The 15,696-nt window shown below is 42.7% G+C and overlaps 1 protein-coding gene across 1 annotated transcript in view; it reads left to right on the forward strand.

Annotated features, from left to right (window-relative positions):
• The window catches only part of TRPM8 (transient receptor potential cation channel subfamily M member 8), a 79,510-nt gene that overhangs the window by 6,996 nt on the left and 56,818 nt on the right, over nt 1-15,696 (forward strand). The window contains exons 3-8 of the mRNA XM_061206073.1: nt 1,639-1,795; nt 3,238-3,415; nt 5,965-6,137; nt 6,985-7,159; nt 8,205-8,272; nt 9,927-10,124. Of these exons, the coding sequence (XP_061062056.1) occupies nt 1,639-1,795; nt 3,238-3,415; nt 5,965-6,137; nt 6,985-7,159; nt 8,205-8,272; nt 9,927-10,124 (949 nt within the window). The remainder of the gene's footprint in view (nt 1-1,638; nt 1,796-3,237; nt 3,416-5,964; nt 6,138-6,984; nt 7,160-8,204; nt 8,273-9,926; nt 10,125-15,696) is intronic.

A 15,696-nucleotide genomic window follows, 5' to 3' on the forward strand; every position in this document is an offset into this window, starting at 1 on the left:
GCCACTAGCCACTTGTGACTAGTGAGCATTTGAAATGTGGCTAGTGCAACCACGGCACTGAATTTTCAAATTAAGTTAAATTAAATTACATTTAAAATAAATTGCCACACATGGCTAGTGGCTACTATATTGACAGTGTAGCTCCAAAGGATTCAGACTTGTGCCGAGGGGTAGAACTAGCGTCCTGACGCTCTCCCGTCCTCTCCGTCTCCCCTCTCTGTCACTCCTTTGCCTCCTCCATATATCTGTGCTCCTGACGCCTTCCTGGCATTCTTCCTGCCTCTTCTCCATTTGTAAGCCAGTTCATGTAAATTGGTGCTTGGAGGGCTACCAGCCCCATCATCAAGATGGAGACAGAGGTCACCCGTGACACACCCCTACCCTTGGAAGGGAAAAGGGCTCGAGAGTTGGTCTTCAGTTGTAGCAAAGACAGATGGGGCAGGGAATTCCCTCCCCAATCCTGCAATGAACTTGGGTGGGTGTGGACAGACCCCAAAGGATAGTGGGACAGTAACAGCTAAAGAGAGAGGGGAGGAAGCCAACTTGGACCCTAGTGAGGAGAACCCTGAGACCGCTGGGAGCAGCCTTGGCTCAGGAAGTGCCCCCGGGCTTAGTTAGAGAAAAGGCTAAGTCCATTGTAATCAATTCTGGTTGACTTTTTTTTTCTTGGCCAAACTGAGTGATGCCCCAGGCAACTGTTCTGAAAAAGAGGCAAGATTTCTGGTGGAGGAGTGACTTTGGATCCAGGTTCTAGCTCAATTTTTATAGCTCTAGAAAATACTGACTGTTTTGACATATATTTTTGAATACAGATAATTTCCATACTTATAGTAATTAAGACTTTCAGTTGCAAGGAACCCGAGCTAGCGTAACCTAAATGGGGAGATTTACTCTAAGGAAATAGAAATGCCATGCAGAACCTGAGCGAGAGAAGTGGCTAGGAGTCTAGAATTGTTAGGACCGTGGCTGGAGCATGTGGAGGCTCAAGAAGTCTTCTCTGTTTGTCTTTTATCCCCACCTCTCCCTGCATTCATGCTTTCTTCTTTCTCAGCAGAGATTATACAATTGTATTGTATTGCCTGGATCTTCCATGTCACAGGGGTAAAACACCAAGATAGTTTTTTTTCTTAATAGCTACTTTATTTATTTATTTATTTATTTATTTTTAGCTGTGTTGGGTCTTCGTTTTTCGTGTGAGGGCTTTCTCTAGTTGCGGCAAGCAGGGGCCACTCTTCATCGTGGTGCAGGGGCCACTCTTCATCGCAGTGCGCGGGCCTCTCACTATTGCAGCCCCTCCCATTGCGGGGCACAGGCTCCAGACGCGCAGGCTCAGCAGTTGTGGCTCACGGGCCCAGTAGCTCCGCGGCATGTGGGATTTTCCCAGACCAGGGCTCGAACCCGTGTCCCCTGCATTAGCAGGCAGATTCTCAACCACTGCGCCACCAGGGAAGCCCACCAAGATAGTTTTTAAACAACCAACTGAGATGATGAAAATAGTCTGAAAATTAGATGTGATGGTGAAATCTCTTTTTGTGTTTATTTAAGCTAATCGTGTGTGGTCTATTCTAAGAAACGTGATGAAATATTTAAGCAGGTTTAATGAAAGCTATTCCTTCCCATCAATATCCTTCCACTCAGGGAAAATGTGTGCAAGTGTGGCTATACCCAGAGCCAGCACATAGAAGGCACCCAGATCAACCAAAATGAGAAATGGAATTACAAGAAACACACCAAGGAATTTCCCACTGATGCTTTTGGGGATATTCAATTTGAGACTCTGGGGAAGAAAGGGAAGGTAAGCAATGCTTTCCTACTTGAACTAGCTAATCCATATGCTAACGTGGTGTGGGCTACCTTGAGTTACCTTGAATTGTCTAATAGTATGTGTGGAGGCGGGAGAGATGGGTAGTCAATCCAAAAATGATTGCAGAAAAAGATAAATCTTGTGAAAATCAAAAGCTGTGATTAGATTATGTGCCATGGCAGCACTCCACGGGTGATGACTGGCTTGTCACCCAGGGTCCTTTCTCCAGGCACAGGGCAGGCTCATGTGACATCCACGTTGGCCCTCACTGCTACAAAAGGCCTGACAAATGCACTTGTGAATCATCCGGTTTAGTTTGGTGTGTGACATTCTTGAGAATAAATGTGGCCTTGAATAAGGTGACATTTTCCTCTACGCAGTCACACTGCAGGCTCTTACACAGGATTCTACAAAGATGTTTAATGATTATGTCCAATGAAAAAAAAAAAAGCACAACATGAGAGTTGTGAGTTAAGTTTTATTTGGGGCAAAATGAGGACTGTAGCCCAGGAGACAGCATCTCAGAGAGCTCTGAGGAACTGCTCCAAAGGGGGCGGGGGCAGTGTTATCTCTGATTTTAGTGCAGGGGGGACGTGCCGTCAAGCACGCATTTTGGCAGAGCTTTCTTGCTCGTCACGAGGAGCAGATGTCTCCGTTAACGATTTTAGTGCTTTTCCAGATACGAGGAGATGCAAGAATTTGGGCTCATAAAATCTCCTGAAAAGTACCTAACTATCTGAAGGCCTGTTCTGCCAGTTTTCCCCAAGCACAGAGGGCCTCATTCCTATCTCCACCCTGCACTCCTTTCAGGGGGCGATGAAGGTCAGCGACTGCAGTGGCTGTTGACTTCACCCTTGTAGAGGCAGATGGCAATGCCAGTTTTCAGTTGGCAATTATTAACAGTCTCCTTAAATCCTCCTGTGTCCTCCGTGCCAGTGACACAACCGTCCTCAGGCAGCTGGAAGCTGGGCCTTGACTCCTCACCTCCCCAGGCCCTGCTGTTGCAGCCCTGGAAGGTGACCCGGCTCTGTCCACTCTGTCTGTTCCCAAGGCCTCTGTCGCAGGACGGGCCACCACTATCTCACCTCCCTGCATCTCTCCCTACCTGTCTTGTCCCATAGTCAACACTACCGCTGGAGGACTCGCTAACATTTAAATCGCATCCGGCTTCTACTCTGCTTAGAACGCCTCACACGTGCTTCACTCCCTTTAGGATAAAGTCCCAAGTTCTCCAGCCGGCTTGTGGGGGGGCGGTCCCTGCAGGGGCACCCACACCCGCCCCCACTCCACTGCCTTCCTTCCACTTCCCCAAGGGGACGCTCCTCGGCTGCAACGCGCTCCCCTCTCCCCCTCCCCAAGGAGCAGGTAAACTGGGCTAAGCCCCACCATCAGGAGAACACCTGCGATACTGATGCTTCCCCTCTTCCCCACAGTATATCCGACTGTCCTGCGACACGGACGCGGAAACCCTCTACGAGCTGCTGACCCAGCACTGGCACCTGAAAACGCCCAACCTGGTCATCTCGGTGACCGGCGGCGCCAAAAACTTCGCCCTGAAGCCGCGCATGCGCAAGATCTTCAGCCGCCTGATCTACATCGCGCAGTCGAAGGGTGCGTCGGTCCCCGTTGCGTCCACGCGGCTGTCGCTGCTGCAGCCACAGGACCGTCCCTGCGGCGGCGGGGACCTTGCGCCCGCGGGTTTGTCCATCCAGGCTGCGCAGCGTCTTCAGAGAGGGAACGAGATTCTCCTTTGCAATCATGCGCAGACTCCAGATGCTCTAGAACTGTATGATTAATCATTATCTTAATTAAAAGCAAGATCCTTCAAGGAAGGGACAGACCGGGAGCTCTGGCCGGTGGTGAGGGGGTAGGTGGAGGGTGGGGACACAGTACCTCTTTAAACTCAGCGTCAAGGAGCTTCCTTGTGGGTAATTTTATGTTTCTTTTAATCTAAAATTTTCATTTTGTTATTTTTACGTGTGAACTTTTACCCAGAGTGTTCTGGCGAATCAAAAAGGAAAGTTTCATTCGTTTGCTCTTTGGTGTGTTTTGGAAATAGTGTTAGTGCCTGGCAGGTTGTAAGCACCAGGTAACTGTCTGATGGAGATCAAAACAAATAATCGTGGCTGTGTTATTTGAAATATTCAGCTTATTTTTTTCTTTTTAACTTTTTATTATGAAAAATGTCAGACCTACAGGAGAGTTGGAAGAATAATACAAGGAGTATCTGTACCCCCTTCACTTAGGCTCACCAATTGTTAACATTTTCCCATATTAATCTTCTCTCTCTCTGTAAATATCCACATATTATGATTTAAAAAAAAAATCACCTGAGAGTAAATTTTAGGTATCATAACGCTTAGTGCCTAAATATGTGAGCATCCCTGAAGGACAGGGGTGTTCTCTCAGATAACCCGATACAACTATCAAACCTGAGAAAGTTAACCTTGACCAACACTGTTATCTAACAAACAGTCCTTGGTTTAGTTTTGCTAATTATCTTAACAATGTCTTCAGAGAAAAAAAATTTTTTTTATCTGTCTGGATTCCGATCCATTTAGCTTTTCATATCACAGGAAACTGAAAACGTTTCTTTCGTCTGGAACTACTGTTTAGCTTTTTTCAGTCTTTCAGGACATTTTTGAAGAGTATAGGCAAATTGTTTTTGCAACCTTACTTCCATCTGAGTTTAACTAGAATGTTAAACTCTAATTTCAAGATTAGATTCCATGTATCAAAGCCTATCCTTTATTTTATTAGTTTATCTAAGGCTAACATTTAAAAAACTTCTTTATTAAGAATATTAGTTGACAGAACTAAGGAAGCATGTCTTGTTTTAGATACATTTTTCCTTAATGTCAGGAAGAAACTGTGGCAACCCTCCCCCATTTATTCTTAATTTCCTGACCAGTCAGAGGGGACCACACTGTAGGTAGTTACTTTGTTATGAAACCCAGCAACTCAACTTCCTTACTACTAGATCTGAACATACATAATTCATTCATTCAGCAAATACTTCTTAAATGCCTGCTATGTGTCAGGAATTGTTTTAGGTGCTGGGAATAGAGTAGAACAAAGCAGACAAAAGTCCCCAGGCTGGGACATCTACTTAGATGAAGTGAGGGGCCAGAGCAGGGAGGTTACTTGTCTCCTTGTGGAGAGCTACTGTGCCTCCCATTGCCTCATTTGAAAGGGGGATGTTGACAACTGAAATCTGTCTGCAGGAAGGAGGCTGGCTGCCAAGGGGTCTGGAGTTCACCTCCAGTGAGAGCTGGCTGAAGGAATTGGGTCTGAAACGTCTAAGAACTACATCACATTTACCTTAAAATATTGGAAGGACTCTTATGTGGGAGAGGACTAAATTAGTTCCTCATCAGGAAGACTGTAGCAAAGTTAGAGAATGGAGACAAAAATGAACAAAAGGACTTTCTAACAGCTGCAGGAGGGGGCTGCTTCGGGACTCCTGAGGCTTCCATTACCAGAGCTAATCAGGGGAGGCTGGTGACCCAGCCTCAGGCTGGATTCCTGCGTGGGTAGCATATTAGACTAGGGGCATTTCCAACTTTAGATTCTATTATTATGTGAGATGATAATATTTTGTAGGTATTATTTACTTCAACTTTGAAAACAAAAACAAAACTGTGCAACACCTGTGACACTGCAAAAATCATCAAATAAAAACCTTAAAATACCAGTGTGCAAAACTGTGTAATTGTAAAGTTAAATCGTAGGCACCAGGGTCAGGCCAGGAAGATCACCAGGATCCCTGAGGGGGCTCTGGGAGCAGACCGCTCCGCTTTCCATGATGACGTTGCCGAACTTGCTCAAAGGCTCAGGCCAGGCATTCGTTACCCATAAAAAGATCTACCCGAGAGGCTGGTTAAAGAGGCAGGTGCCCTGCTCCCACCTCCCGGAGAGTCTGATGATGTGGGTCTAGAGTGCGGTCCAGAATCCATATTGTTTTTAAACCAGAAACTCTTAGAAACTTGGAGATCTTCTTCTCCTTCCTTTCTATACGGTCAGAGGTCAAGCCCAGTCCAAAGTGTGGCCAGTAATGCCGCGTCCTCGTGCTCACGGGTGGGGCTTCTTTAGGGGTCGAGCAAAGGATGGGAAACTTATGCAGAGCCAGCTGACCGTTTGTTCTTCTCTCTTGTCGACAGGTGCCTGGATTCTCACTGGAGGCACCCATTATGGGCTGATGAAGTACATCGGAGAGGTAGTGAGAGATAACACCATCAGCAGGAATTCAGAGGAGAACATAGTGGCCATCGGCATCGCGGCTTGGGGCATGGTCTCCAACAGGGAACCCCTCATCAGGAATTGTGATGTCGAGGTATGGGCTGGACATGAGGGGGTCTGCGGGGTCATGGGGGAGAAAGACCACGGCACAGGGCTCTGGCCTGAACACTAGGGCTCTGGGATGGAGTCAGCTCATAAGGAAGTCGGCCTTACAAGGTTCCTTTGGAACCTCAGGAATTAAAAACAAGGATGACATAATCAAAGAACTCCTGGGAAGGAGTTACTGGTGGATGTGTTTTGTTCATTAAAATTTGTTCCCAGCAAATCCTGTTAGAGTCAGTTCTTTAATTTTTTATTCTCTGATATTAAGTGCGAGGACAAAGTATCTATTTAATCGCCTCTTTTCATGGTCCTGTAACTATGTGCTCCTCAAGGGCTAGGACTCCATCTTATTCATTTTCTAATCCCTAGATGCTGTCATAGGTCTTGGCATATGATGGATTACAGACAAATATGTGTGTGTGTGTATCAATGTCTACCTCTACCTTATCCAGACACACACACATACAAATGTATGTGTCTGGATACACACACACACACACACACACACTTTCCTGAATGCTATCAGTTTCAATGAATTTATACTAAAGAGCACAGGGCAATGGAACAAGAAATGGATTAGAATCTGATTCTTACACTGCCACCGGTCATTTACGTGACAATAAGCAAGTGATGCAACCATTCTGAGCCTTCATTTCTTCATATTTAAAATGATGGCCTGCACTATAAGACCTCTAAGACCCTTCTGCACTTAGGAACCTGGGAAGAGCATCAGTATAGTTGAACCCAAAGGGTTACCCTTAATATGAACCTGTGAAAATGTCATCATGCGTTTTGGCCAACAAATAAACCTCAAAGACAAGTCTCTCTGTGCTTTTCAGGGATATTTTTCAGCCCAGTACATTATGGATGACTTCAAGAGAGACCCTCTGTACATCCTAGACAACAATCACACCCACCTGCTGCTCGTGGACAACGGTTGCCATGGACACCCCACAGTCGAGGCAAAGCTCCGGGATCAGCTGGAGAAGTACATCTCCGAGCGCACTATTCAAGGTCAGTGATGAGGAGGTGGGGCCTTAGACAAACATCCTAACAAGAGCAGCAGCATCGCCAACAGTAGCTCCCAATTATTGAGTAAAGAATGGTGAACTCACCCAGTTAGATGTTCTATTGACAAAGAAGGGCTGTTACATCTCTTCTTTAATATACTAGAGGTGCTCCTGCCAAGGTTACTCTGATATGTACCCTTCGACGTGCTGGAACACTGACAAATGCTGCCTCGTCCTACCCTGGTTTGTCCCACCCAGTACAGAGAACCTGCTGTCCATTCTGCTCGACAACATTTAAGAACAAAGTAAAATTCGCAATGGCAAATTTGCGCTGACAAAGCAATGCGGTTAGCTAGGATAGAGGCGATAAAAACCAACCCACTAGCTTAACTGTTAGATGGTTTACTTCTTTGGTTATTGGCTACTTCTATATACTAGAACCACCTAAAACATTGGTTTCAAGGGGAGAATGCAGCAGTTGAGTGAAAGCCTTTATTTGCTATGGCAAGTGATAAATAACTCTCTCTCTTCCTATTGTTGAGATGTGTCCTGCTGTGGAACCAGATTACCTCGTGATCTAGTGATAGACTCCATCACAGGGACTTGTTGGAGATAATCTCAACCTTTTTCCTTTCTCAATGGGACGCATACAAAGGAAGACATTTATATATGCAATACTCTCACTGGAAAGAACACATAGTTATGCAAATTTTTCACCCACTCAAGAAAGCATAGGATTATGCAATGAGTGAAAGTGTAATTATTCTAAGGATAAACTTGAACCTGGCCTAATGTATATTAGCAAAAGTCAGTCATTCACAGACTTTGGCATTTTAAATATCAGTAACAAATTGCAATGTGACCTGTGTCATGCTATTACTGGTTTGGAGCACAGAGATGCATCCATTGTGATCAGCTGGTAGATGGTCAAGTCTGTGAGATCTGCAGCCATCACCCCACACCCTGGGCTCATGGGGTCCACCACTTCCTTGAGGTAGGTGAATATTTCTGATGTGCCCAAAATAAGTTTTACGTTTTATATTTTACAGATTCCAACTACGGTGGCAAGATCCCCATTGTGTGTTTTGCCCAAGGAGGTGGGAAAGAGACTTTGAAAGTGAGTCTTGGTTTGGTTTTCTAGAAGATCAGTCAACAAGCTTACTCCACAAATTTGCATTTTCAGGGCTTTGGGGTTCACCTAATCTAACACGACTAATTTCTTTTCTACAGCAAGTAGGTAGCATTTTTCCAATCACACAGTGTTGCCCTAACAGGCTTAAGTTGTTTCCTCAGCTGAGAAAATTTAGGAAGAGAGTTTGTAGCAACATGAATAGTCTGTGCACTTACTGCTCTCTTTGGCCATCAACCTGCCAAAGAGAAGGCTTGACATGAACTCACAGGACTTAGTGACCATAACCAGCGCGTATGTTGGAAAACCATGGTCACCCCATGATCATATACACCTGGAGTTACATGAAATTTCTGGCAGAGTTATTTGGAATCATAATCTAATGCTTCTCTTTGTTTATTCTTTTCTATAACATTGATTCATTCATCCATCATTCATCAACATGCATTCATTCATCAACAGGTATCTATTAAGCACCTAAAGACTTTTCAGAGAGAAATTAAAATAGAGATGTTTTTTCAGTGTGAAACAGTCAGTATGGAAATGCTTGAAGAAGCAGTCACATTACAGAGGAAGAGAGATGGAGAAAAAGTAATTGAAGATGGTTACATTTATTATCTCTCAGATTTTAGATTTAGAATTACGGTTTCCAGCAAGCTGCTCCTGGCCTAGAGTACTGCATTTCTGTAGCATTTCCCACAAGGTCTGTTCAGCCAATTCACAACCCACAGAACCCACAGGAGAGAGGAGAGAGGGAGGAGAAACTGCCTGCTGAACACTTCATCCCTTCATCCTTCACCTCACTCTCTTATCATCCCCACTTCCGCCCCAGCACAGCCCCGACACCCACCTGTAGCACAGGTAGTGAGGTGAAGATGGATCTCACCCTGATTTGATGAAGGCACCACACTCTTTATGGCCAACGTCTTCTCTAAGGAAGACATCACTCCTGGCTAAAGGAAGGGGCTTCACAGTTTCTTCTGTACCCACGTGTACATCACTTTGTTTTATTGTCAAGTGATTAAAATTTTTCATACCTGGTTCTCCTATGCTGGTCTCTGTGATTTTTATCAAGGAAATAAAAATGTGGTAGGTGTTTATCCAGAAAGCAAATATATTTTTCTTTTCTTTCAATGGAAGGAGCAAGGGAAATTATTTGAAGCGGGACATATGTGAGTCAACATAACAAAAAATGTATGGCTGCTGCTGTGAAGGTATTTTCATACCTTAAAAGTACGAATATTGTTAACCTCCATCAGATAAGCTATCAACGACAATGCTGAGTACCATCTTAAGAGCTGTCACTCAAATCTACGATGTCAGTATTTGGAATGATCGATTTTGTATAGAGGGATATTTTAAAGCACTTACTGATGGAAAACTTGCCAGTCACACGTGTCCTCATTATGGAATTTGGTATTAACATAGGATGTAAGACAACTGGCTTACATTTCTGATGCTTAAAGTGGTTGCAAACATTTGGTTTGCTTCTGATTGAAAATAACCCCCCCCCCCCCACTGCCCCGCCAAACGATGAAGTACAGAGATGTGTCGTTGTGATTTGTTAACCAGCTTGATTAGAACCTCCATCCTGAGCTGGGTTCTGTTGATCATCTGGTCAACTCTATCTCCCTTCTCCCAGGCCATCAATACCTCCATCAAAAGTAAAATTCCCTGTGTGGTGGTGGAAGGCTCAGGGCAGATTGCCGATGTGATCGCCAGCCTGGTGGAGGTGGAGGATGCCCTGACGTCATCCATCATTAAGGAAAAGTTGGTGCGCTTCTTACCCCGCACAGTGTCCCGGCTGCCTGAGGAGGAGATCGAGAGTTGGATCAAATGGGTGAGTTGTAGGGAGCAAGTTCCTGGGAAGGGAGAGTGCCTTCAGTGCCCAACTCCACTAGCAGCTGAGGGTCTTTATACTTTCTCAGTGACTTTGAGACTGCACTCTGGCCCAAACCAGGTTTTTTGCTGGAAATTGAAGCTCACATAAGTTAAATGACTTGCCCTGTTTCCATACTTCATAAGGGGTAGCAGATGGGGCTTAAATTCCAGTCTGTCTGTTTGCAAAGCTGATAGTCCTTCTTTTACACCCTGTCAACAAGCGTTGAGCTTCTGTGTTTTGTAGGTTATCAGCAGCGGGGAGGAAAAAATCCCTGTGATGCTGTTTTAGAAATGCAGATTCTAAATTGAATCTATGTCTAGTGGAGAAGCTGTTACTACAGAATAATTGCCTTTCTAAGTTAACTGACCTGTGATTAATTCAGAATCTCTCACCTTTCCTATTGGATCATATAAGAAATATGTACTAATCGAAATATCTCATGCTTCTTATTGCTAAGCCTATAAAGCATTTTAACATAGTGCTATGCTTTCTCACCTTTCTCTCTTGTTTCGTGACTGGTGTTGACTTGAAATGACTTTCATTCTGTTGACTGTTCAGTTTGTGATAAAGCTCACATTAATATCAGTAGGTATGTTCACATCAGCTCATTCAAAAATGGCCTTTGCTGTTTGGATATTCTTAGGAGCATGTGCTGCCACTTGGAAATCTTCCCATAAAGGAAATGACAGGCTGTAGACAACAAGAGTTACTTTAATCATACAGCCCATTTCATCATTAGAGTGAAAGGTTGAATTTAGTATAAATAATTTTAAAAGTTCTTTAATTAGCTTGGTATTTCAGCAGTATTTAGTTGTGGAAGAGCCTCAAAGTGTCAAATTTGGCAAACTGAAATCCTGGAGTAGTGAAGATTATCTTGCTCATGGTAGCCTTTGTCATTATTTTTTTCTTTTACTGAAGTATAGTTGATTTACAATATTGTGTTAGTTTCAGGTATACAGCAAAGTGATTCAGGTACATATATATATATTCAGTCATATGTATGTATATATATATATAAAACTTTCTTTTCCAGATTCTTTTTCATTATAGATTATCACAAGATATTGAATATAGTTCCTGTGCCATACGGTAAATCCTTGTTGTTTATTTTATATAGAGTAGTGTGTATTGGCCTTTGTCGTTATTTAAAGCAAGCCCGGATAAATCAAATTCTTGTAAATAATGAGAAAAATCGACCCCACCTTCTAGGCTGACAGGTACTCTGTACGAAATTAACACACAGTGAGACCCTATTGGTTTTGTTTAATTTCACATGAGTAGGCAGTTGGGCGATAATCCCGGTAAGGTACAGCAGGGTCGAAGTGACCAGGAAACAAGTCCTTTCTGGACTAAGCCTCATTACTAAGACTCAGGATTAAAAAATGCACATGCATCTTCTGTCTGTAGCTGAGAGTCAGTGTTGGTACTGAACGATGCCCTGCCCAACAAATGCGTATATGATGTTCCTACTTGAGATACTGCATTTTGCAGATTTTACTGAAAAAGGCGAAGCTGGTGGTTTTACATGAAAGTTTTTGCTGGGATTTTCTTGTATCTTGGCCAAGTCCAGTTGAGAGACAGACACAAGAATTAGGTAAATAGAGAGATCAAAATATCAGCTTCGTTGGTGATGAAGGCCAAGTTGAAAGATGTGGCTTAGGGGTGCAGCCACCATGGGCCTCCTTATGCTGAGCCCCAGAAAGAGACAGATGAACCCACCCAGACAGAGGCAGCCCTGGATGACTGCTGACCCCCATCTGTCTAGCCCTAGCCTAGGCATGTGGCTGACAGCAGACACCAGAGCACTAGCACCCTGCAAGGAGCAGATCCTAATGGAGAAGCAGGAAAGGACTGGCTGGGCAAAGCCAAAGTCATCAACTGGCTATGTCACTCCCCTACCTGGAGTAGCAGTAAGCGAAGGGCTGGGGGATACCTAGGGACCTGATTTGGATGGAGGTCCCTCTGCATGAAAATATGTGGGTGAGGAAAATATGTATCACCTAAAGTAGTTATCTTCAGTTCTCCATGTATTCAGACCTAAACAGTTTGAGTCATTCCAAACACATCAGGAGAGCAATCCCAAAGCGTAGATATCAACCTAAGACCTTGTGTGTTGAGCAATGTCCTCAAGGTAACTTCCTGTGATGGATGGAAGAAATTCGGTGGTCAGCTCAAGGATGCCCACGGAGGAAGGAATAGACCACTCTTAATTCACCCACCAAAGATGGCCCTGGGTCCATTCTAGTGACTCTTCTCTTACTCCTTCTGCGAGTTGGCTTCTTTAGTCCAGACCAGGTCATGTCCAGAGGGCCATGCCACCTTACGGGTCCCCACATCCTTTATGAAGGGTTTTGATTTCTGCTTCAAGAAAACTGATACAGGAAAGTCGTCTGAAGCAGGCTAAATGTCAGACACATTTCACTTCCTGTGATTATATTATTCTTTCTGGGATTCACATCTAATTCATATTCATATGCTAATGATTTATCATAATTATAATCAAGTCAACCAGAAGACATACAACAATAATAAAAATTAGTCTGGCATTTTGATTAGGCACTTGTATGGGGTTTTGCAGTTGGTAGAAATTTCCCAAAAGACCAAGCCCAAGAGTGGAATTATTAATTAATGAATGTATACATTCAATCAAATTTGTTTTTTGAATTTTTGAATTTTGTTTTATTTATTTTTTTATACAGCCGGTTCTTATTAGTTATCTATTTTATACATATTAGTGTATATATGTCAATCCCAATCTCCCAGTTCATCACACCACCACCCCCACCCTGCCACTTTCCCCCCTTGGTGTCCATACGTTTGTTCTCTACATCTGTGTCTCTATTTCTGCCCTGCAAACTGGTTCATCTGTACCATTTTTCTAGGTTCCACATATATGTGTTAATATACGATATTTGTTTTTCTCTTTCTGACTTACTTCACTATGTATGACAGTCTCTAGATCCATCCACGTCTCTACAAATGACCCAATTTCTTTCCCTTTTATGGCTGAGTAATATTCCATTGTATATATGTACCACATCTTCTTTATCCATTCGTCTGTTGATGGGCATTTAGGTTGCTTCCATGACCTGGCTATTGTAAATAGTGCTGCAATGAACATTGGGGTGCATGTGTCTTTTTCAATTATGGTTTTCTCTGGGTATGTGCCCAGTAGTGGGATTGCTGGGTCATATGGTAATTCTATTTTTAGTTTTTAAGGGAACCTCCATACTGTTCTCCATAGTGGCTGTATCAATTTACATTCCCACCAACAGTGCAAGAGGGTTCCCTTTTCTCCACACCCTCTCCAGCATTTATTATTTGTAGATTTTTTGATGATGCCCATTCTAACTGGTATGAGGTGATACCTCATTGTAGTTTTGATTTGCACTTCTCTAATAATTAGTGATGTTGAGCAGCTTTTCATGTGCTTCTTGGCCATCTGTATGTCTTCTTTGGAGAAATGTCTATTTAGGTCTTCTGCCCATTTTTGGATTGGGTTGTTTGTTTTTTTAATATTGAGCTGCATGAGCTGTTTATATATTTTGGAGATTAATCCTTTGTCTGTTGATTCACTTGCAAATATTTTCTCCCATTCTGAGGGTTGTCTTTTTGTCTTGTTTGTAGTTTCCTTTGCCGTGCAAAAGCTTTTAAGTTTCATTAGGTCCCATTTGTTTATTTTTGTTTTTATTTCCGTTACTCTAGGAAGTGGATCAAAAAAGATCTTGCTGTGATTCATGTCAAAGAGTGTTCTTCCTATGTTTTCCTCTAAGAGTTTTGTAGTGTCCTGTCTTACATTTAGGTCTCTAATCCATTTTGAGTTTATTTTTTTGTGTAGTGTTAGAGAGTGTTCTAATTTCATTCTTTTACAGTAGCTGTCCAGTTTTCCCAGCACCACTTATTGAAGGGACTGTCTTTTCTCCATTGTATATCCTTGCCTCCTTTGTCATAGATTAGTTGACCTTAGGTGCATGGGGTTTATCTCTGGGCTTTCTATCCTGTTCCATTGATCTATATTTCTGCTTTTGTGCCAGTACCATGTTGTCTTGATTACTGTAGCTTTGTAGTATAGTCTAAAGTCAGAGAGTCTGATTCCTCCAGCTGCATTTTTTCCCTCAAGACCGCTTTGGCTATTCGGGGTCTTCTGTGTCTCTATACAAATTGTGCAAGTTTTTGTTCTAGTTCTGTAAAAAATGCCACTGGTAATTTGATAGGGATTGCATTGAATCTGTAGATTGCTTTGGGTAGTATAGTCATTTTCACAATATTGATTCTTCCAATCCAAGAACATGGTATATCTCTCCATCTGTTTGTGTCATCTTTGATTTCTTTCATCAGTGTCTTATAGTTTTCTGCATACTGGTCTTTTGTCTCCCTCGGTAGGTTTATTCCTAGGTATTTTATTCTTTTTGTTGCAGTGGTGAATGGGATTGTTTCCTTAATTTCTCTTTCTGATCTTTTGTTGTTAGTGTATAGGAATGCAAGAGATTTCTGTGCATTAATTTTGTATCGTGCAACTTTACCAGATTCATTGATTAGCTCTAGTAGTTTTCTGGTGGCATCTTTAGGATTCTCTATGTATAGTATCATGTCATCTGCAAACAGTGACAGTTTTACTTATTTTCCAATTTGTATTCCTTTTATTTCTTCTTCTCCTCTGATTGCCGTGGCTACGACTTCCAAAACTATGTTGACTAATAGTGGTGAGAGTGGACATCCTTGTCTTTTTCCTGATCTTAGAGGAAATGCCTTCATTTCTTCACCATTGAGAAGGATGTTTGCTGTGGGTTTGTGGTATATGGCCTTTATTATGTTGAGGTAGGTTCCCTCTATGCCCACTTTCTGGAGAGTGTTTATCATAAATGTGTGTTGAATTTTGTCGAAAGCTTTTTCTGCATCTATTGAGATGATCAAATGGTTTTTATTCTTCAATTTGTTAATATGGTGTATCACATTGATTGATTTGCGTATATTGAAGAATCCTTGCATCCCTGGGATAAATCCCACTTGATCGTGGTGTATGATCCTTTTAATGTGTTGTTGGATTCTGTTTGCTAGTCTTTTGCTGAGGATTTTTGCACCTATATTCATCAGTGATATTGGTCTGTAATTTTCTTTTTTTGTAGTGTCTTTGTCTGGTTTTGGTATCAGGGTGATGGTGGCCTCATAGAATGAGTTTGGGAGTGTTCCTTCCTCTGCAATTTTTTGGAAGAGTTTGAGAAGGATGGGTGTTAGCTCTTCTCTAAATGTTTGATAGAATTCACCTGTGAAGCCGTCTGGTCCTCGACTTTGTTGGAAGATTTTTAATCATAGTTTCAATTTCATTACTTGTGATTGGTCTGTTCATGTTTTCTATTTCTTCCTGGTTCAGTCTTGGAAGGTTATACCTTTCTAAGAATTTGTCCATTTCTTCCAGGTTGTCCATTTTATTGGCATAGAGTTACCTGTAGTAGTCTCTTAGGATGCTTTGTATTTCTGCAGTGTCCATTGTAACTTCTCCTTTTTCTTTTCTTCTCCTTTTTTTTATTGA

This window comes from Eubalaena glacialis, chromosome 1, assembly GCF_028564815.1.
Source record: "Eubalaena glacialis isolate mEubGla1 chromosome 1, mEubGla1.1.hap2.+ XY, whole genome shotgun sequence".
Taxonomy (NCBI): domain Eukaryota; kingdom Metazoa; phylum Chordata; class Mammalia; order Artiodactyla; family Balaenidae; genus Eubalaena; species Eubalaena glacialis.